We start from the raw sequence: 22,502 nt of genomic DNA on the forward strand, positions 1-22,502 counted from the left end.
GCAGGACAAATAGAAAGTGTGCGCCAGACGCAGAGTGCGCGAAGACGCGTGGCGAGGCACGAGCGCGGATTTGCGACGTTTGTGTTCTTCTTCTTGGTTCTTTCGGTAAAGTCACGTAGAAGGGAAATAATAAAATAATAACAATAAAACATAAAATTGTTATATTATTATATTATTTTATTATATTATTTTCTTTAATTATGTTTGATTTTTATTATTTTATTATTTCCCTTCTACGTGACTTTACCGAGAGAACCAAGAAGATGAATCCCTGCAGTCACGAAAGCTTTAAATAGAAATTTGACGTTTGTGTTGTTACGCGTGCGATTCAGCGCCTCTATCACGAGCTTACGAATCGATATACAATGATTGATCGTTAAACCACCTGATGATAAACCCAGACTGTGTAATGGAGCTGGCTTCAGTGTCCACGACAGTCATCCACAGCCCTTCTGTGAGTCCACGGACTCGGTCCTTGACTGGCCTGCACCCCGGGCGAGACCCCACAGAGGGGTGAATGGACATCGTCTCGCCCTCACCATTGTAGACGTACATGGCCATAGAGGAGAGCGGTGAGGAGAAGTTCGCCGACACAGCCAGGGAAGAGAGCTCCGCCTGGGAGGCTGAAAGCACGCATCATGCACACGCACCGTGAACAAGTTCAAGTTCATTTATTAGGTATAGCCCTGTGAGCCATTCGGCTCTTGAATCGGGTGCAACCGCAACAAACAAAAATAAAAAACATGAACAAAAAACATCTTAAAGTAACTATGTGACTGAGTGCAAACAGAAAATCCAAGAAAACACAGCAAAATATTGCAGAAAAAGCACCGTACACCAACGCTGTGTGCAAAAATCCCAGTGGGATGCAAGTCAAACAACAACAACATCCACCACCACTCGGCCACACGTGCACAAACAGCAATGCCATCATTCTTCCCTGCTTCTTACTCCGGTGCAGGGTTTTTCACGGCTCGGTTTCAGCCGGGTCTGTCCGGGGTCATACTTCACCATGTCGGTCAGAGTGGGTTCACTGAAATGGGGTCACCCAGGACCGGCTCGGATATCACTTGCCACCCATGCTATCCGTCGCCGGCAATTAAACTCGGGTGTTTGGGTTTATCACGCAGTGTGCTGCCACTCCATCCCCAATGGTTGTAAAAAGAGCCATCAAACTAAACTATTTTTATTAATCCTTTATATTAAGTTCGCTTGCTTGCTTAGGACCGTGCAAATCTTTCGGTCGTTTTTTAACCCACTTCCCGTGATCCAATCGAGCTGACATTTTCCACACAGACTCGTTGTGCATGACAATTAATGTTCGTGAAAAATGTTTTCCAAAATTTTACACTTTTTAGGACAAAAATATTATATTTAATTACCAATTGCTTAATGGTGCAATGCAATCATCTGACCCATAGGTGGCAGCCATCTCAAGCCAGAGGACGAGAGGACTCTAGCCGCCACGCATATAAAGGATTTATAGTGAAAAACTTTGTTTTTACGGGTTATACTTATTTTTTACTTGACCAGGTACAGCCCACTGAGCTATACAGCTCTATTTTAAAAGCGACCTGCCTATCAACAATGAAGCGGCTTACGTGGATATGTAGAGCAGCCAAATACTCCAAACGCGCGTTGATTCGAATCGTGGAGGGAAACACCAGAGGACCCGGAGGAAAATCCACACGACCACGGGGACAGAGACACGCAAACTCCACCTTTACAGGCGGCAGGGTCGGGGTCAAACGCATGACCTCCTGCATAGCAGGTGAGGCAATTACCATCTTGCTTCCACAGCGCAGCATCAGACTAGTCTAGCGGTCTCTAGGAGCTCTCAGGCCGCCTGTGCTGTGAGCATGATGGTCCCCAGACTCGGCTCACGTCGGTTCAACAAATGAACCCTGATCGAGATCTCACGACGCGGGGTTCGTGTGGACTGCGAGCGCACGTGGCCGTACCATTGTTGGGCCACGTCAGCATGCGGTTGAGGATGGGCATGAGGTCGAGCACCATCGTCTGCAGCGGCAAGGACACTGCGGCACAGCAACGCAAGCGACGCACGCGGTGGTCATACGAACAGCAGTCGTTGATCAGATCAGTGGTGGCTCAATATTTTGGTGGGGTGGTGCTGGCACCACGACAGTGGTGGGGGGGGGGGGGCGCATGAGGAAGGTACTTTGTCCCCAGCATCAGAACGTCTAGGCTATGGCTATTGATGTAAAAGGTGCAATCATTCCATGATGCGATGCCAACAGCACCCTGGGTCCCGAGGTAGCGAGATATGAACTACCTCCCCTGGTATCCAGGATGTCGTGGGTTCGATTCCGACCCTGATGCGTGCTGTATATTTGGAGTTTACATCTCTTGTCGTGTGGATTTTTCTCTGGGGCCTTCGGTTTTTCCCTTCACATTTAGAACCAACATGCGTTTAGAGTATTTGTCTGCCATACATTTCCACTTCGTTGAGCTATCATTTGTGGCCAGGTCGCTTCTGAAAAAGAGCAGGATAGCTCAGTGGGCCTTACCTGGTAAAATATAATAGTTTTAGTTTAATTGGAATATGATCGTGGTAAGAAAATTAAAACATGTTTATCGAGTAAGAAAATATGACTGTGTAAAAATTGTCCTTTATTTCCCAATCAGGCGACTCCTGCTTCGGATGCTTGGGAGAAAACCAGTTGCCCCAAAAAACTCCACCCACGCAGGGGAATTATAAAGCCCTATTCTAAACTCTAAACTATAAATCCCTGTTCTAAACTATAAATCCCTGCTCTAAACTACAAAGCCCTGCTCTAAACTATGAAGCTCTGCTCTAAAATACGAAGCGGTGTTGTTGCCGCTATGAGGCGCACCTCCCACGACATGTCCGGCGTCTTGAGACGCGGCTTGGATTCGCAATCTCTATAAATGCAAATTTCATTCATAATTGGAACCCATACCTCTCCAAAGAATTCCAGGTCAGGTATGCACCACTACGCATGGAATGTCTTATTACTACGCGTGCGTGTATTCTACATCTATATACGGCATGTATGTAAATCACGCGAGAGTTCATTGAGACAAACAACCTCTTACATCCAAGACAGACCCGGGGTAAAAATAATTGCAAATGTGTTTAAAAAAAAAACCGTATTGTAAGAGAGCGAAGAATCAGGACACAAGACAACTGCGTCGATGATGAGCGGGGAGACACATTCGGGGTGCATCATGCAATGCACAAATGTCCATCGTTCAAAACGTGGGCGGGCGTTCAACGTTGACAAGCGGGGGGGGGGGGGAGTTGACGTGGGGGGGGGGGAGTTGATATGGGGGGGGGGGGAGTTGACGCGGGGGGGGGTGGGGAGTTGATATGGGGGGGGGGGAGTTGACGCGGGGGGGGGGGGGGAGTTGATATGGGGGGGGGGGAGTTGACGCGGGGGGGTGGGGGAGTTGACGTGGGGGGGGGGGGGAGTTGACGTGGGGGGGGGGGAGTTGACGTGGGGGGGGGAGTTGATATGGGGGGGGGGGAGTTGACGCGGGGGGGGTGGGGAGTTGACGTGGGGGGGGGGGAGTTGACGCGGGGGGGTGGGGAGTTGACGTGGGGGGGGGGGGAGTTGACGTGGGGGGGGGGGAGTTGACGTGGGGGGGGGGGAGTTGACGTGGGGGGGGGGGAGTTGATATGGGGGGGGGAGTTGACGCGGGGGGGGGTGGGGAGTTGACGCGGGGGGGTGGGGAGTTGACGTGGGGGGGGGGGGAGTTGACGTGGGGGGGGGGGGAGTTGACGTGGGGGGGGGGGGAGTTGACGTGGGGGGGGGGAGTTGACGTGGGGGGGGGGAGTTGACGTGGGGGGGGGGGAGTTGATATGGGGGGGGGGAGTTGACGCGGGGGGGGGTGGGGAGTTGATATGGGGGGGGAGGGGGAGTTGACGCGGGGGGGTGGGGAGTTGACGTGGGGGGGGGGGGGAGTTGACGTGGGGGGGGGGGGAGTTGACGTGGGGGGGGGGGGGAGTTGACGTGGGGGGGGGGAGTTGACGTGGGGGGGGGGAGTTGATATGGGGAGGGGGAGTTGACGCGGGGGGGTGGGGAGTTGACGTGGGGGGGAGTTGACGCGGGGGGGTGGGGAGTTGACGTGGGGGGGGGGGGAGTTGACGTGGGGGGGTGGGGAGTTGACGTGGGGGGGGGGAGTTGACGTGGGGGGGTGGGGAGTTGATATAGGGGGGGGTGGGGAGTTGACGTGGGGGGGGGGGGAGTTGACGTGGGGGGGGGGGGGAGTTGACGTGGGGGGGGGGGGGGAGTTGACGTGGGGGGGGGGAATTGACGTGGGGGGGGGGAGTTGACGTGGGGGGGGGGAGTTGACGTGGGGGTGGGGAGTTGATATAGGGGGGGGTGGGGAGTTGACGTGGGGGGGGGGGAGTTGACGTGGGGGGGGGGGGGGAGTTGACGTGGGGGGGGGGAGTTGACGTGGGGGGGGGAGTTGACGTGGGGGGGGGGAGTTGACGTGGGGGGGGGAATTGACGTGGGGGGGGGGGAGTTGACGTGGGGGGGGGAGTTGACGTGGGGGGGGGAGTTGACGTGGGGGGGGGGGAGTTGACGTGGGGGGGGGAGTTGACGTGGGGGGGGGGAGTTGACGTGGGGGGGGGGGAGTTGACGTGGGGGGGGGGAATTGACGTGGGGGGGGGGGAGTTGACGTGGGGGGGGGGGGAATTGACGTGGGGGGGGGGGAGTTGACGTGGGGGGGGGAGAGTTGACGTGGGGGGGGGGGGAGTTGACGTGGGGGGGGGGGGGAGTTAACGTGGGGGGGGGGGAGAGTTGACGTGGGGGGGGGGGAGTTGATATGGGGGGGGGGGAGTTGATATGGGGGGGGGGAGTTGACGCGGGGGGGGGGAGTTGACGCGGGGGGGGGGAAAGTTGACGTGGGGGGGGGGGGAGTTGACGTGGGGGGGGGGCGTTGACGTGGGGGGGGGGGGGAGTTGACGTGGGGGGGGGGGAGTTGACGTGGGGGGGGGGAGTTGACGTGGGGGGGGGGGAGTTGACGCGGGGGGGGGGGGAGTTGACGTGGGGGGGGGGGAGTTGACGTGGGGGGGGGGAGTTGACGTGGGGGGGGGGAGTTGACGTGGGGGGGGGGGAGTTGACGTGGGGGGGGGGAGTTGACGTGGGGGGGGGAGTTGACGTGGAGGGGGGGAGTTGACGCGGGGGGGGGGGGAGTTGACGTGGGGGGGTGGAGTTGACGTGGGGGGGGGGGAGTTGACGTGGGGGGGGGGGAGTTGACGTGGGGGGGGGGGGAGTTGACGTGGGGGGGGGGAGTTGACGTGGGGGGGTGGAGTTGACGTGGGGGGGGGGAGTTGACGCGGGGGGGGGGAGTTGACGTGGGGGGGGGGAGTTGACGTGGGGGGGGGGAATGTTGACGTGGGGGGGGGGGGAGTTGACGTGGGGGGAGGGAGGGAGTTGACAGGGGGGGGGGAGTTGACGTGGGGGGGGGGGAGTTGACGTGGGGGGATGGAGGGAGTTGACAGGGGGAAGGGAGTTGACGCGGGGGGGGCGGGACACACTCCTAAGTGGCAGGCGTGCTAGAGGTTGTGGGCAGTAAGGGGGTGGAGAGGAAAAATCCACAATTGTTCTTCTTGGTTCTTTCGGTAAAGTCACGTAGAAGGGAAGTAATAAAATAATACAAATAAAACATAATAAAATAATTCTCACGACGTTTCGGCCACAACGCAAGCAGCCGTCCTCAGGTGAAGAAACAGGTCTATCGAGAAGACAGTGTCTTCTCGACAGACCTGCTTGCGTTGTGGCCGAAACGTCGTGAGAATTATTTTATTATGTTTTATTTTTATTATTTTATTATTTCCCTTCTACGTGACTTTACCAAAAGAACCAAGAATATGAATCCCTGCAGTCACGAAAGCTTTAAATCGAAATTCCACCATTGTTGTTGACTTCCCCCCCACTCCCCAGATTTTACCAAGCGGAAAACGGCCAGCGTGTTGAAGTATGGTCAAATAGCCTCGTGTGTGAAAGCGTCGCATTGGGGAGGCACTCAATCCGGCAGCGGGCTGACGCACGACCTGTCCGTGCGCATGTTTCTTTGGGGCTGCGTTTTGTGTTCAGTTCGTTGTCGTCCTCCCCACGCACCTCCGATTAGCGCGGTTGGCTACGTGCAGTCCGAAAGAAGTCCAAGGCACATACATGTTGGACCAATGTTAACTAATTGTTCGTGCGATAACTATAAAGTCTTCAATTGTAGCACAAGGCCAAGGCATGATGACACAAGGCACATTCACAATGGTGGTATAAGAATAGGTTTAACCGTTTCTGGCGATAAAACATGTGCCTATGTGTGTGTCTCTGTGTCTCTCTGTGTTATCTCTCTCTGCTTGTGTGTCTGTTTGTGTGTCTCCGTGTCTGTGTTTTGTCTCTCTCTCAAATGTAACAATCTTTGGAAGAACGTAATCAACCAGGTAGGGTGTGGACTGTTATGTTAGCCGACTCTCTGTGTTGTATTGCATTATATTTCTAAGTTTACTATGTTTTGTTTTCTCTTTCATTTGAACCTGATGATGATTGCTTGTGTTGCAATCGAAACGTCGTATGCTATTATTTAATTACAAATTTCTTTCTACGTGACTTTACCGAAAGAACCAAAGAGTAATTCCTGCAGTCACCAAAGCTCCAAATCAAGGTGTTTAAGATGTTCAAACAACAGACATAAACCTTTGGCAAGCAGTCACAACGATGGTGTTGGCACAAACATTCGCAATAAAATCAAATAAGAAAATAAACTCACGGATCACAATGGGTTGGAATAAAAACACAACTCACTGTTCGTTGCTAAGATGCCCCGCTTGGAGTTCAACACGAAATCTTGATTTCTTACGTTCCTGGTAACTGAGTGGGGGGGGGGGGGGAATCAGAACGATCCACGTATCAATCGCTCGACAGCGCAGAAATCGAACGAGTAACGAAAGGTAACAGCGCACAAAACCGGAGTGCCTTTTACCTGAAACGAGCAATTGGGGCGGTGCTCAATCCCATTGGCAGCCATGAGCAAGTGTTGGACAATTCCACATTCCTGTGGCAGGGGCCAGTCTACCAATAGGACAACCACGACTGAAGGAAACATGTCCAAAAACGAATTCAATCATTGGAATTTTTTTTATAATCTGTGCTATGGCTATTAATTATATTCGTTTTTTTCCCAGGGACATTTATTTTTTCCTATTAATATCATGTTTTCAATGAAGATGAACTAAAGTATAAACTAAACATTTTTTTTTATTTTACCAGCTAAGGCCCACTATAGCTCCATTTTAATCAAAAGCAACCCAGCCACAAACGATAGCTCAACAAAGTGGCGTATCATGTGGACATTTACAGCAGCCAAATACTCGAAATGTGTGCTTCTAAATGTGGAGGGAAAACCCGGAGGATAAATCCACGCCACCACGGAGAGAGAGAGACGCATGCAAACTCCAAATACACAGCAGGCGTCAGGGTCGAGCTCGAACCCACGACCTCCTGCATACCAGGCGAGGTAGTTAACATCTCGCCAAGTCTCTCGATCGAAGCAAAGCCTTGCGATAACAACGCTGAACATTACAATGAAAACAACCCAGGCTGCTGGGCGCCGAAACAGTGGACACGAGTCTAGACGTGGCCCCCTTGTGCCAGAGTGGAGACCAGAAGAAGAGCGGCGGGGAAGTTATCGTTGTTTTTCTCAACCCACAAACAGCTTCAAATTGCGAATGCAAAAGCATCCAATCGGTGAACAACAACAACTCAATTCTAGATTTGAAGCTTTAGTGACTGCAAGGATTCATATTCTTAGGTTTTTTTCGGTAAAGTTACGTAGGTAAAAAAATTGAAATTATTTTTTTATTTTACTTTTATTAATTTAAATTTTTTACCTACGTGACTTTACCGAAAAAACCTAAGAATAACAACAACTCACCAGTTGCGAGCAACATGCAGAGCGCCACGCCAGACGTCGCGACGAGCACGCGTCTCAACGGCAGCATCTCTCTCGTGAACGGCAGCAGCAGCAGCATCTCCACTCGTTCCCAACGACCTCCAACAACTCTGGCCGTCGCCTGACGATTCTCGTCGTGTTTACCGGCGAGACTTCACGGTAACTCGATTTGTAAATCACGTTGTTGGTTTTCACTCTTTTCCGACACACGACCGGTGTGCTGAACCAGTAACGAATTGTCACGTTTGGTTTCAGGTGACGAACCTTACTAATTGGCTGCATCGGGTGGTGGCGGGTTTAACGACGCATTCATTTTCACGCGATCTCCCCCCTCCCCCCCCCAAAAAAAGCCTCTAATATGAACCATAACCTTGTAATTATTCGCAGCTCTGCACAAACATAACTGGAAGCTGTATCGAGACCGCGGGAAGAATCAGTGCAGCTCTGAAGCTATTTCCCCCACACAGATGTCCAGTCTGAGTGGCTCAAATCGCACGCGGGTCGTGTGGCTTCGACTGCCGGACGCCCACAACGCCGCCGGGGGGGTTGCCTGGGGGGGGGGCGGTTCGACACAAGCGACGTCCCCAGCGGCCCTGCTCCACCCTCGGTGCCTCCCCACGACGCAGTGGACCTTCTCGTCACAATGGCCCCACATATTCTTGGTTCTTTCGGTAAAGTCACGTAGAAGGGAAATAATAAAATAATACAAATCTTTTATTTTAATTTATTTTATTATTTCCCTTTTACGTGACTTTACCGAAAGAACCAAGAAGATGAATCCCTGCAGTCTTTAAATCGAAATGGTCCCACAGTTCCGCGTCCCGCTGCTCGGTGCGTCGTGGGGTATGTGTGTGTATGGGGAGCGGTAGTGTAGCGGTTAGCACGCTGCACTACTAACCCAGCAGTCCAGGTTCGATTCCCGCTCACGGCTAACACCAGTGACGATTATCTGAACCGGTCCTGGGCCTCCCCTAGGTCGACTCAGCCTCAAATGAGTACCTGGTGTGATGTGTAAACATCGCCACTAAGAAGACAAAGGCGGCCGGGCGTGGTGTTGGCCACCCACCCCCTCGTGTGTCGTGCCGGCCTTTATAGGTGCTCGCTAACAGCACTTGCCCCTACAGTCTGTTAAGGCTATACGGGGAATCTTTGTTTTTGTATGCGTGCGTATAAAGCTTGCCGAATACACCGAGCACAAACGGAACATTTCATAGTGCACTCATGTTCACACAAGCATTGGGCATTCGCATGGCGCGTCGACGAAGTCACCGCCATCATCACAGGCGGATGACGCCTGCGATGATGACGATGGAGATTGGTGGTGGTGGTGATTTTCTTTAGAACTGCTTCTCGTGTTTTAGTTTGCTGTCCTTGCCCCGCTTGGTCGGCTACGTACGGTGCTAACGAAGTTGAACGTACATACAGCACACGCGGGGATGGTGGTAACCCATCCAAGTTCTCTATCCAGGCTTAAACCTTGCTTAGTTTTTGAGAAGCGTCACATGATTTGCCCGCAAGGAAGTAGACAACGCAGACTAAAGAAGCAGGCGCTTGGGCAAATTCTCTCCGAATATGCAAATAATATATGAAACTGTGCTTTATTGGTCATTGTTACAATAAAATTACGATGTTACACCAACGATCGGGACATCAATTCAAGCAGACCTTAATCTGAGAGTGTTAAATGCTTATGCAAAAAAAAATAATTGCAATTGAACAGTTTCAAAGCGTTCTTCTTTTCCTCTTTGTTTCAGGTTTGTCAGTTTTTCAACTGGTATAAAACGCCATCACGAAACCTCTCAGCACGAAGTTACCATCATGAATCATGACCGGCATGCAGCTCACAGATCATGGCAGCAGCATTCCAGAGTAGCGGATCAATGTCATACACACAGGCAAAAACGGGCTGAAAACAACAAGAGAAACCCAACGACGAAATTTCAAGTTAAACGACCGTGTCATCGGATTATGTAATCATTGAAAAATGCAAAACTGGCAAAACATTGATTTGGTCATTTCGAATCTTACACGCCAATACCGATGTTACTCGGTACTGAGGACCATTCCTTAACCAAATGAGGACTTCATTTGTCCAAATGTAATTCGTTTTTATTTTGGCACACACGCCATGGGTGACATTGTCTGGAGATGTGTGCAACCATCAGAACCTCCTACCAACAGCAGAGACAATCTGGCAGCCCTGGAGCAAACCACGGTGGGATCTCCCCCCCCCCCCCCGGTATCTCATTATTATAAGATCGGTGAGGGTGGGTGGCACAGGGAGCATGAGTCATGGATCGGTCCGTTTTTATTTACAATTTGTTATGGGGGCAGTAGCGGCTGCACGGTGTTTCGAACCTGGTGACCCGAGTCAGATTCCCTGCCTACAGCTAACGTCAGAGGACTCGGGTGATACGAACCACCACCGGTTTCACCCACTTCAACCCGCCCTGCCCAGCCTAGGTGAAGCATGGTCAAACAAACTCTCACGATCTATACGTGGATTGCCAAATGGCTGCAAATTATTATCCACAAATGTTAAGTGCGTGCGTGTATTGCGGCTGTAACAAGCCACTTATTGGTGGGGCAACTGGGGGTTTGGAAAAAGTGAAAGGCTCTTTTTGCACGAGAGATCTGTGGCAATTGCTGGGATGTTCCTCATGGCTTCAGTCTTGAGCATTCTCCGATGACTTGTGGTTCCCAAGAGGCCCCCGTTTATTTTTTAATCATCGATCGCAGAATGTCCCCATTGGCCGTGTGGCCCAGCAGTCGGTCACTTTACACAACAAGTCACCAGTTGCATCCACCCCTGCCACCCCCCAGCTAATTTCTGCAGAGAATTAACCGAATCTTTCGCCATCTGCTGTAGAATGGATGTGAAAAGACCCTGTGACATCAGTTCTTCCAAGAGCGAACATGCCAGGCCCAGGGATTAATATCGACCGCGTCGGCGACACGGCAACAACAAAACACATTTCCACGCCCGGCTTACCCGCATCCGATATACCCTCTCGCTCTCTAGCTAAGGCTAACTAGTTGCAGGCCATACCCCGTGACCCGGAAAATATTCCGTGACGCATTTTAAAAGCTCCAACCGGGCGTCATTCCCAGAAACAAACCAAAAAAAGAAACTACTACCCCCCTAGGTAATATTGAACTCTCAGGGTCTCCCTTGTGAAGCGACGGGTCAAGGCGCAGCACTGCAACGGCTCTCTCGCGCCGCTGCGGGCGGAAGGGCCTCCGCTCGAAGGAGCCGCTTCACCTTGACATTTGGTCTGCTCTTCCACGCCGCCAGACCGCCTTGGGAGAGGCGGGAGTGCCCACGTTGTACCCCACCACACGCGACCTGCCGGTCGACTGGCCGTGGTGGTTGGCTGTTTACACCGCTGCGTGGACACGAGGCAGTGTGGAGGGGAGTTTTAGAAACTTGCGCCCTCGTTTGAACTGCCACTTCGGAAAAATCAAATCGAAGCGGCCACCCTCTGGATTGCGAGTCCAGGTTTCTGACCTGACCATTATTACGCCAGGGCAGCAACTGTGCAGATATATGATCGTTATGTTAAAGTAGCGTTGTACAGTATTATTATTATTGTTGTTATATTAATGGGATTTATGTAATTGTCCTCTGAAGTTTGCACCCTCTCTCTTTCTCTCTCTCTTCACATTTCTTCGCTCGACATCGTGAAAAATTTGAACAAGCACAGCATCAGCGACAATGACCAAAAAAACCAACAACCATTGTAACACTTTTTTTTAAAGCGTTTGGCATATGCATTACGTCGGATCGCTGTCGTGCACGTGCCCTGGTACAGAACCCGTTTGGCTGCAGCACCGCACATGAGCAAGGCGTGTCGCGCCGCTCGGCAGGTCACAGTAAAGGCACAAAGTAAGTGATGCTTGCACAGAGCACGACAGCAGCCTGGCGGTGCCTGCGTGGCCGCTCGACGGGCACAGAGGATGCATCCGAGACGAGCACAGAGCCCCCGCGCGCGGCGGCTGCGGCGGAGCTCCCGAGTGGGCAGGCAGTGCAACTTACTGCACGGGGTGGGGGGGGGGGGCACGTCCCTCGAGGGGGCCCCCGGGGTGCCAGGCTACAAAGGGTCGGGGAAACTCTGGGCGGGCGGGGGTCCCATTTTATTCCTTGCACGAGTGCCCATGCCAACCACGCTATGCCATGCACAACCCCCTGACTCATCCCATGGTAAGATTCAACACTGAGTTGCTAAGAGATTGATTTCGCTCGGTGATCTCTGAAACACATTTCCCCGCTGCGCGAGTGACACGCACGCGCCCCGCTACTCCGTTGTTCACCAATCTCCCGCGGGCCTGAGCGGGGTGCAGGACGCGACGCCTCCCACGTGTTCTGGTGAACGTGGACAAAGAGATCCACCAAAGGGGGATCTCCACATTGTGCATCTCCTACGAATAGACTCTTGCAAAAGTGACCCATTTTCTTGGTAAAGTCACGTACGTGACTTTACCAAAAGAACCAAGAAGATGACTCCCTGCAGTCACGAAAGCTTTAAATCGAAAAGTGACCCATTCTATGGGACTGCCACAGGCCCTGTATTTTAAGCTCAGCAAACTACGCACAAGAGATACATCGGTTGATATTCTTCGCTTTGTCCGAATGCCTACACTGACAAGTGGAGTGGTGGTACGGTACTTAGCAGACTGCGCTAAGGACCCGGTGACCTGAGTTTGAATCCCAGCCACGCTAACATCAGTGGCGAATGATATCTGATCATGGCCTGCTCCCAGGCCACGGCTAACAGCAGTGGTGAAAATCTGAACCGGTCCTGAGGCTCCCTCTTCACCAAGCCACCCTGACCAGCGTGGTGAAGTATGGCATGAGGAGGCCTTCATGCAGCAGTGGATTGATCAAGGGCTGTGCATTACACTTATTTCAATTCTTGTCTACAATGTCTGCATTTGAAATGTAATAAAACAAATATTTTTTTAATTTTGGGATAATTTGGGGAGTCTACCATTTCACCGAAATGATATTCCATCAATCCCACGGTCCGTTCTGCAAAATTAGGAATTAAATGAATACACAATCATGGAAATGTTCGAATGCAGTGCAAGAGCTTGAGTTGCAGGATTTCCTAATCAAAGAGGTTCTGAATCATCTACATTCGAAGTACACGGTTTAGAGCCCAAAGTATCGTGCACATGATGGATGACGTTGAACGTCATTGTCGTGGCTTCATGAGGGCGTGGGCTGTGCAATGAGCCACAGAAGCGAAGCATCCTCTTCCTGCGCTGACCTCTTCCTGCGCCGTCCCATATTCTAAATCCATTGAACGTTTTACGCGAATAGAAAAAATACCAGCTAAAGGTCCAGCCCTGGCATTTTTCTGCCGATGCCACTGCTGCCAGAATGGCCTCCTCTAAAGGGAGCTCTACAAAGCTCCCTCTGGCTCCAGGGAGCCCTCTTCTGGACCAGGGGTCGGCAATCTGCCGGTCCGAAGCCGCAATGTGGCTCTGTACGGACTGCTTCGTGACGTAGTTAGTGCTGGATCATCCTGGCAGCAAAAGTAGCTACATATGCCACGGGCACCGCACTCTCAAGGGCTCTGCGCTAAATGCTTTCCAGCTGTCAATTCCGGTTCAGTGATTCTGCACTTGCTCTATTACTATAGTACTATATTGCCTTTAACTTTTATGAACGACTGAGTGTTTAAGGTTATCGATTTGTCGTAGTATCTGGCTGTATATCAAATGCAAAAATACAATTAGTTTACTATGCTTGGCTACGTACGGTTGGCTACGTACGGTGCGAAAGAAGTTCAACAGACAGTACATACCGACACTTTACCGCACCACGCGCGATTTGCCGATCGACTGTCCCCCGTGGCGTTCCTGTTTACACCGCTGGGTGAGCAGAGGTGGTGATGGGGAGGGGTGATGGGGAGGGGTGAGGGGGAGGGGTGAGGGGGAGGGGTGAGGGGGAGGGGTGAGGGGGAGGGGTGATGGGGAGGGGTGAGGGGAGGGGATTGAAGAAACCTGCGCCGTTGTTTCAGCCGGCACACCGGGAGATCGAAGCGGTGACCTCTGAACCCCAGTGTACTCACCATCACAGCACGGCAGCAGCTCTTACGTTATTATGGGGCCCTATGTCGCTGGCCGATCTGGCCATTTACTTCGTAACAGAAGCTTAGCGTGCCTGACAGATGCTGCGAAAGAGGGAGTGACTCTACATTTCCGGAGATCGCAACTGATTAAAACCCACACCATGGAAAATGTATTAACATTTCACCAACCTCAGATGAAGTACTTGAGGATTATCTCACACGAGCAGCGTTGCTGCAATTTTCAATTTCCATTCAAATGTGTAAAACACACAAAACAGCCTTCATTGGATTTACAAAAGGAGACGTTCTTCTTTGTTCAGAAATGTATCATATCTCTGTATATCAAGTGCCTTCTCGTGGATTGATGTGAATTGCCACGCCCCAAACAATGACAAATTCTATATAGAACCCCCCACCCTTTCTCTTCCAGAAATGTGCACTTTTGTTTCAAAGTACAGTCGTCAATTTGTTTAAACCTGCACGCACTTCAAGCCACGTGCTTCAGCTTCTCATGCTTTTGTTCGTCGGTCGGTCGACGATTCTCAAAATCGTCGCTCACTGCTGACCACAATGGCAAACGAGCGCCACCCGCTCCCACGTCCGTCGGTCGGAACGTCGGTGCGGCATCCCGGTTTAAAGCATCGTTCATCTTCCTCGCCCTCCCCTCGCCCTCCCCTCGCCCCTCATCTCCGCGACGTTTCGTTTGCGATAATCAGTTCTGAAGAACGACTCCAGCGCGGCGGTGTCTTTGCGCGTACGACGCGTTTAAGTGCAATCGACGTCGTGACGTGGGAGCGTGCACGCAAGAGGCGTGCGGGACAACAATCTAGTCGCTCGCTGTCTAGCACGACCGTAACCCTAACCCTGGCACAATTATAGATATTTTTTTCCTCATAAATGTATATCTGGCGAATAATATGGGTCTTGTGTACAACAAGTGAACGCACTATTGTTTTGGAATTGTGGAGTTGACGTGCAAGATGTTGTCCAATATGAATAACTGGCGTGAAAAGTTGGATTTCGTTAATTTTTGTTGCATTAGGTTGTTGTTCTCAAGCCTTGAAAGCGGGTTCTTGAAAAGTTGATTTCCCAAACTGTGGTTCCTGAAGGTTCAAACTTTGGGATAAAATGGGTCTGCGTCAAGGCCACAATTTGACCCATGAACTCAACTGTAGAAAATACGATCCCTGCTGCTTGCATGCAGGGTTTCGTTTAAGGCTTATGAACTCGGCTACAAAATCCCAAGCCAGCCCAGAGCTCTGGAAACTCACTCATGGGAGTCATGTGAAATTGATTCTTTGATTAACGCGGATTCTGGTTCTGTTGGCGTTGAGGTGAGCGATGGCTCCATGGTGTCCGGAATGTGGAACCCACAAGATTGCCCTAAAACAAATAGCACATTCAAAAAGCACACCTCCAGTGTTTTGTACTGAAGCTGGCAGAGTTTCATTGCAAAATCTCTCCCCAACCCCAACAAATTACCCATTTTTCTATCATTCTCATGAATCCACACAAATGTCTTTTGGCAGCATGGCAAATACGCAAAACAACTTGACCGCTGGATGCCTCTCTCTCTCTCTCTCCCACCCTCCAACTGTACCATCCCCGTCATAGGAACGAGGAATGGAGCGTCTCCTCGGCGGAGGCGCTCCGAAGGTGAGTCCTCCCGGGGCTGCTCCACGCCCGGACGGCGGAGTCGTCGTCGCCGATGGTGAAGGTCACCTGCTCCCCTCCCATCGGCCGCCCGGCCGCCTCTCCCGCCCGGCCACTCTCCTCAACGGCAAAGAGGCGCGTCGTGTCCCTCCACGCCGTGTAGGCGTCCTCGGCGCCCACACTCTCGTCCAGCTCGCTCACCGTGTGCAGCAGCAGCGGCATCTCGGAGCCGCCCAGCAGCTTGGCGTAGCACGCCACGGCGAGCTCCGGCGACTCGCCCGGCGCCCGCCCGTCCGATGCGAGGAAGTCGCCGGCCGCCGCGAAGCCCGGGAACACGAGCTTCGACGCCGGCGGAGGCTCGGGGCTGGGGCACGGGGGGCCCTGCGAGGAGAGGCGCGGCGTGCTCGCGTCCGAGTCCGGCTCGCCCGGCGACCCCCCGCGCGGCTCCGTCGCGCCCCCCGCTGCCGCCGCCATCGCCGCCGCCTGCAGGAGCTGCTGCAGCTGCAGCTGCTGCTGCTGCTGCAGCTGCTGGCCGGCGCAGCGGGCGCCGTGGACGACGGCGGTGGGGGAGCTCCCGAAGGCGGGCGAGGAGCGCACGCTGCGCGTGGCCAGCGAGCCGGAGGCGGTGCGGCCCGCGAGCGGCGGGAAGGCGGCGTCCAGCTGGCTCAGCGAGCACGAGAAGTCCTCGACGCTCGGGTGGTGCTCGAGCACGTGGCTTCCGACGCTGGAGGAGCGCGAGATGGTGGTGCGCACGAACGGCGGCCCCACGGGGCTGTGCGAGTCCGGGGTGGCCACCGAGAGGCCTTGGCTCAGCGACTGGCGGTAGAACTCGATGAGGAAGTCGAGCTTCTTCTCGATGGACTGCACCTTCAGGAAGAGCAGCGGACGCACGCGTGTGGCCTGGTCAGGACTGGTCGGGACTGGTCAGTCATGATCACCTGGCATGTGCACGCTTGCGTGTAGTGGGTGGGTATTGCATCTGCCAGTAGTCATCTCAGTGTGTGTGAGATTCGATGTGTTTGTGCGTGAGTCGATATGAGTGTGTGTCAGTCGATGTGTGTGTGTTAGTCGAAGTGTGTGCATGGCTCCATGTGAGTGTGTAAGTCCATTTATTTGTGTGTGTGTAGGTCCATGTGTGTGTATGAGTAGATGTAGTCCGGTAAAAACAACCACCTACCTCCTCGTGGTGCTGGACGGCAACGCTGTGGTGGGCAGTGCCGTGGAGGGAGGGCCAACTTTAATTGTCCATTCCCCTCATGGCGTCTGTAACCACCACAGCGGCCAAATGGGGGCTCTAGATGGGTGCAAGAGGCTGGTAACCCCTCCACCTTCAATTAATTACCACTAAACTACGAGTTAAAAATTGTATTAAGCTTGTGCCGGAGGCCCTGGGGGGACAGGCGTCTATGATGTCTCCTGGCCAAACTCCATTTGGCGGAGCCAGGAGACTGAATCCTTACCCTCAGGGCTCCTCCAAAAACAACAAAAAACCATTACGTGTGGCCACGTGGAATGATCGAACGCTCACTGCGGAGAAGAGGCTGCCACTCCTCTGTCAGGAGCTGGACCAGTACCACCTGGATCGCTGTGTAATTCAGGAGGTCCGAAGGACCGGCTCAGGCTCTTGCCACCATGAGGGGTGGACAGTCCTCTTCTCGGGGCAGGAGATTGCCAAACAACAGGGAGTGGCTCTTCTTCGGAACAAAAGAATGAAGGGGGCGTGGGAGTGTGGCGGTGAGTTGTGGGAAGCTGTAAGCCCCAGGATATTTTGGGCTTGCCTTCCCATCAACCAGAGGCGAGGAGTGGTGGTCATGGTTACTTATGCCCCTACCGAAGACAAACATCCGTGGAGGGATGCAGGCAAGGCTGATGAGTCAGATGCCTTATATGACCTCCTGTCATAGGTGCTAGCTAAAGTGGCCCCTTGGGATAGTCATCTTGTTGGGTGACTTCGATGCCCGAGTTGGTCATGATGCTGGCACCTGGTCTGGTGTGATTGGAAGGCATGGGCCAGATCAGCTCAATAACAACGGCAGGAGGCTGCTAAATTTTTGTGCAGCCCATGGGCTTGTAATTACCAACACGCTGTTCCGGCATTGGCCCATCCACTCCACATCATGGATGCATGCTGGGTCCAAGCAAGAACATGTGTTTGTACGTCCATGTGTGTGTGTGTATAGTCGCTGTGTGTAAGTCGACGTGTGTGTGCGTGAGTCGATATGTGTGTGTGTCAGTTGATGTGTGTGTGTGTACGTCCATGTGTGTGTGTACGTCCATGTGTGTGTGTATACGTCGATGTGTGTGTGTAAGTCTATGTGTGTGTGTGTGAGTCGATGTGTTTGTGTAACTCCATGTGTGAGTGTCTAAATTCGATGTCTGTGTGTGTACGTCTGTGTGTGTGTGTGGAAGTCGATGTGTTTGTGTGTGTGGGTCGATGTCTGTGTGTGTGTTAGTCGATGTGTGTGCGTGGCTGCATGTGAGTGTGTAAGTCCATTTCTTCGTGTGTGTGTCGGTCCATGTTTATGTGTGAGTCGATGTGTGTGTGTGTAAGTGCAAATAAACAAATTGTGTGTGCATGTAAATCGATGTGCGGATCAATGTATGAGTGAAAGTCGATGTGTTTGTGTGTGTGTACGTCGATGTGTGTGTACGTTCATGTGTGTGTAAGTCCATGTGTGTGTCAGTCCATGTGTGTGTGTGTGAGTCGCTGTGTGTGTGTACGTCAATATGTCTGCGTGTAAGTGGATGTGTGTGGCTCTATGTGTGTGTGTGAGTCGATGTGTGTGTAAGTCGATGTGTGTGCGTGGGTCCATGTGTAAGTCCATGTGTGTGTTTGTGTTAGTCAATATGTGTGCGTGTGTAAGTCCATATGTGTGTGCGTGTAGGTCGATGTGTGTGTGAGTCTATTTATGTATGTGTGTGAGTCGATGTATGTGTGTGTGAGTCGATGTGTTTGTGTGTGTGGGTCGATGTCTGTGTGTGTGTAAGTCGATGTGTGTCTCTTTTTCGCCCGGGCAACGCCGGGTACTTCCCGCAAGTTAGTTATAATCCACACCCACCAAAGGCAGCACATATCTGTTCATTAAAAATTTTGTTTTGCATCTTAATTCAAAAATATGTTGACTTCAAGGATTCGGCATCGGTTTAGGACCCACCAACCCTTTACCTTCAAAGTGCTCGATCAAAAGTGTGCGCCACCGTCCTCGCTTAATAGAAGCGAAGGCACGCACACAAATCACAAAGATCTCCCGTATAGTCATCACAGACTGTTGGGGCAAGTGCATCCCACTGGAATTTTTGCACACAGTGTTGGTGTACGGTGCTTTTCCTGCAATATTTTACTGTCTTTTCTTGGATTTTCTGTTTGCACATAGTCACTTTATGATGTTTTCTTGTTCATGTTTTTTTTTTGTTGCGGTTGCACCCGATTCAAGAGCCGAATGACTCACAGGGCTATACCTAATAAATGAACTTGAACTGTAATCACCTATGAAGGCCGGCACGGCACACGATGGGGTGGGTAGCCAGCACCACGCTGAACTGCGCCAGGCACTCACTAGAGACTAAGTCGACGTAGGGGAGGCCAAGGGACCGGTTCAGATCACGGTCACTGGCATTGGCCGTGAGCAGATTCCGAACTCCGGTAGTCGGGTTCGTCGCGCAGTGCGCTGACCACTATGCCATTGCCTCCCCTCACACGCAGAAGACTGTCCATCGCAAAGATATCCAACGCAGCCGCCCTCTATCTCCGTGCCCTGTGGTATAGTGAGGGGGGGGGGCGGTGTCTGTGTGCGCGGGGCAGGTGGATGTTTTCTGAGAGTACGTTGACATGAGCCTCTGTTTCGCGGTGGGGGGGGGGGGTGGGGGGGGGCCGTGTTCCCCGGCTGGCGCCCCGTAGGCCTGGGATGACGGATACTATTGTGAGCGGCTCGCATTAATGCAGATCAGAGTCTCGCTATCTTCCGACAACTGGCGCACACGGCGAAAGGTTCCAAAAAACCCGGCGTATAAAGTTTCATTAAACCCGACCCTAGGGGCATGGCGGTGCGGCAAAGCGTTATGGAATGCGCTGGTGAGTGACATCCTGGTTGGACTGATAAAGAGTAATGGAAGTAAAGTAAAAAACTGAGAACGCACACACATACATGCACGCGTGTGCATGTGTGTCTATACAAAAGGAAAAGATCCCTCGTTTCAAAATACAGGCAGTTGGGGCAAGTGCTGATAGCAAGCACCTATGAAGGCCTGCTGGTTTAGCCAGCACCACACCCAGCCACCTTTGTCTCCCCAGTGCTGATGTTTTAACACGCTGATTCAGGTACTCATATAAGGTCGCGTCGACCTAGGAAACGCTCCCAGCCAGTTGAGACATTTACCACGAACGTAAGCCATGGCCAGGAATCAAACTCGGCTCGCTGACCACTATGGGACTGCTCCACCACTCCCCACTAGACAATGCAAAGACAAAGATCCCCCATTTAGCCTTGAACAGACCGTTGGGACAAGTGCTGTTCACGAGCATCGATGAAGGGCGGCCTTGCACACGAGAGGGGGTGAGTGGCCATCAATGCACACACTCACACATGCAGCTCACAGTACATTAAGTGATTCTTCTGTATTTAATTTTTAAGTTATGATGGGTTTCTATTTTTAGCTTTTTCCCCATATGCGTGCAACCTGCCAGAGATATCCCAGTGAAGAAATAGCTTTAGTTTTTTGTTCAGCGTGAGCCGTAAGTGCATCTTAACGTGCCAGGGCAGGGCCCTCCTGAGAAACGGTCCTGGGACTCAGATGATGCCCTACTGCGTGGGTAAACGAAAGACTTCCGCTGTTGAGGTCACGCTGCCCGTGGGAGGATGCTTTGCCTTGTCATCAAATGACTGCGCCTCCGCCTTGCTTTGGCACAATTTGGGCTTTGCAAAACACATGCAGAAATTACCTAAAGGAAATTCAACAAAGGAAATCTAACAAATCACATCTTCGTACGCTAATGTTTCCTCTATTTCACAATGTGTTGCCAGCGGTGCTACTGACAGTGGTTACACAACGCAACTTATTCCATTATCTGCTCCAGTCACTTTCCTGGCAGCAAACAGCACTGGAAGAAGCGAAACCCGATCCCAGGCAGGGCTCGAACCCAAGTTTTCGGAGTTACTGGCTCAGAGTCCTGATATGAGCATCACCCATCCTGAGAGGCACCTAGCCTCCAGGCTCGAACTCAGGACTTTTAGAGGTGTTGGCTTAGTGTGCTGACACAGGGTTCATTGCCTTAAGCGTTATTCAGTTCCGGGCATTAACTTATAATCTTAGAGACATTGGCTCGATGTTCTGATGCAGGAATCATTAATCAGCAATTTAAGAGACATCCAGTCTTGGACTTAAAGCCAGGAGCTCAGTAGTGCAGGCTACGATTTAAGCAAGGGCTTAATTTCAGCTTGGGCAGGCTTTGGAAAATAGTTCTGCAACCGGCACACAATCCAGTATATATATCTATGGCTGCAGCCACTACTGGTCACATGCCTACTTCAGTCTACCAGTGAGTGTTTTTGACTCACCATCGAACAAAGACGGTAACTGCATCGCGCGCTTTCGGATGGGCTTCTGCGGCCGTCTGGAACGCTCTTCCTTCTGACATTAGGAAGCCACTGGAGCTATGCACTTTTAAATAATCTTGATCGAAAACGCATTTCTTTCAAACTGCTTCTTGTGTTTAGTTAGTTGTCCTTCCCCCGCATCTCTGATTAGCACGCTTGGCTACGTACGGTGCACAAAGAGGTTTTAACATACATACTGTACATACATACTGTACATACATACTGTACATACGAGCCAGATAATAATAATAATCATTGAGAAATTAAGCCCTGGTCCGAAACAATGGCCACGTTCCTCTCCGCCACTCTCCTCTGCCCCCCCCCCCCCTGTCGCCACCAACCTGCTTCTCCATCTTGATGACCCTTCCCATCATGCTCTGGTCTTCGCGGACATCTGAGGCCCCGCGGATCTCTCGCGAGCGGATCCTTTCCGTGCTCAACGACGGCTGCACCTTCCCCAGAATCTGATCCACCCTAGGCACGCGCGCACACACACACACAGAGACAAAGCTTTGCCGGGGGCTTCGTGCCGGGGGGTGGTTAATTGACCATGAAATATGGAACAGGAGCGAGTGATCCCGCAGCGTCAATTGATTTTTTCATTACTCACAAAGTTACTTTGAATGAGAAAAAGCAAGATCAACGTCACCTCACCTTAGCAGCGCTGTGCTCACTTTTTTCCCGCACAGCGAAAGCCGCCATCAGAGGCTCCCCTCGGCCAAAAAAGAATAACTGTTCCCCGAGACTGCAAGGATCCACATACTCTTTGGTTCTTTCGGTAAAGTCGTTGCTTTACGTCATGGGCGCAATACGTAGAGTCGCTCTCAGAGCGGCGCTCACCGTGTCTGCAGGCTCTTGATGCGGCTCAGCATGTCCAGGTGGCCCGCAGAGTACTGCTCGATGACGTCCTTCACGTCGTACGGCCGCAGCGTCTCCTTGAACTTCCTCTTGGCAACGTGGAACTTCATGATGCTGAACGAGCGCACGGCGAGAAAACCACGGTGGGCACCGCCACTTTAGTTGAGATAATTGTTTGGCTTTTGCCACGCAGCAGAAAAGAGGAATAACACTGGTCAACATACTTTGTCTGGCTTAAGGTTTTCCAACGGTTTTAATGTAATTTTGGGGTGCTGATTCCAAATCTGGCATCAGTTTTTGTCTATCACATCAGGTTTTTGAGATGTCAAATATTGCATTTTCAATAAAAACTGCAGAAGAAAAATATTAAATA

General features: G+C 52.1%; 1 protein-coding gene across 2 annotated transcripts in view; it reads right to left on the reverse strand.

Moving 5' to 3' along the window:
* Window positions 1-13,905: 13,905 nt before the first annotated feature.
* LOC144717840 (potassium voltage-gated channel subfamily KQT member 4-like) overlaps window positions 13,906-22,502 on the reverse strand; it is a 284,620-nt gene continuing 276,023 nt past the window's right edge. For both annotated transcript variants that reach the window (XM_078593541.1, XM_078593540.1), the window contains 3 exons: window positions 22,112-22,243; window positions 21,613-21,745; window positions 13,906-16,544 (listed from right to left, as the gene is read on the reverse strand). In XM_078593541.1, the coding sequence (XP_078449667.1) occupies window positions 15,633-16,544; window positions 21,613-21,745; window positions 22,112-22,243 (1,177 nt within the window). In that variant the 3' untranslated portion in view covers window positions 13,906-15,632. The remainder of the gene's footprint in view (window positions 16,545-21,612; window positions 21,746-22,111; window positions 22,244-22,502) is intronic.

The sequence above is a fragment of the Lampetra planeri genome, chromosome 4 (genome assembly GCF_965212315.1).
Source record: "Lampetra planeri chromosome 4, kcLamPlan1.2.h2, whole genome shotgun sequence".
In the NCBI taxonomy this organism is placed as follows: Eukaryota; Metazoa; Chordata; class Hyperoartia; order Petromyzontiformes; family Petromyzontidae; genus Lampetra; species Lampetra planeri.